The sequence below is a fragment of the Meleagris gallopavo genome, unplaced genomic scaffold, assembly GCF_000146605.3.
Source record: "Meleagris gallopavo isolate NT-WF06-2002-E0010 breed Aviagen turkey brand Nicholas breeding stock unplaced genomic scaffold, Turkey_5.1 ChrUn_random_7180001936731, whole genome shotgun sequence".
NCBI lineage: Eukaryota > Metazoa > Chordata > Aves > Galliformes > Phasianidae > Meleagris > Meleagris gallopavo.
In genome coordinates, this window is record NW_011198682.1 from 1 (window position 1) to 554 (window position 554).

A 554-nucleotide genomic window follows, 5' to 3' on the forward strand; every position below is an offset into this window, starting at 1 on the left:
GGAAGAGCCCCAGCGCCAGCCAGACGAGCCCCAGCACAAAGCCCCCGATGCCCACCAGCAGCTTGCTCCTGCCCGCGTCCACCGGGGGCTCTGCACGGACAGCAAGGAGAAGTGCTCGGGTTCTGAAGGCCGCGCTCCCGCTCCCCCCACAGCTGGACGGGGCCGGGGGCCTCACCCCAGAGCCGGCTGATGGGCTGCCGCAGGCTGACGTGCTCCACCCGGCACACGTAGCTGTCCCCGCGCCGCGGGCCGGTCTCCAGCACCACCAGCACCTGGTAGGTCCAGTCCCCGTTCTGGATCACGTCCGTGGACACGACGCGCTCCGTCTCCTCCTGTCCGTTCTGGAACCACTTCACTTCGATCTCGGGTGGGTAGAAGCCCGTCACGAAGCAAGCCAGCCGGTCGGTTCGGGGCAGGGAGCCCGACTGCAGCGCGCAGATCCTCACCTCGGGCGCTGCCGGGGGACGGAGGGGAGCGTCGGGGACGGGCTGCGAGAGCACCGCGTGCGCTCCTCAGCGCTGCGCCCGCCACGAGCTGCGGGGCCGCGTGAACTC

The 554-nt window shown here is 71.3% G+C and overlaps 1 protein-coding gene across 1 annotated transcript; it reads right to left on the reverse strand.

Annotated features, from left to right (window-relative positions):
- Positions 1-6: 6 nt before the first annotated feature.
- LOC104916737 (class II histocompatibility antigen, B-L beta chain-like) lies at positions 7-508 on the reverse strand (the record flags this gene model as incomplete). Its single annotated transcript, XM_010727749.2, has 2 exons — positions 7-90; positions 176-508. Coding segments are annotated over 2 exons (417 nt in total), but the record flags the coding sequence as incomplete, so codon positions are not given.
- Positions 509-554: the final 46 nt, after the last annotated feature.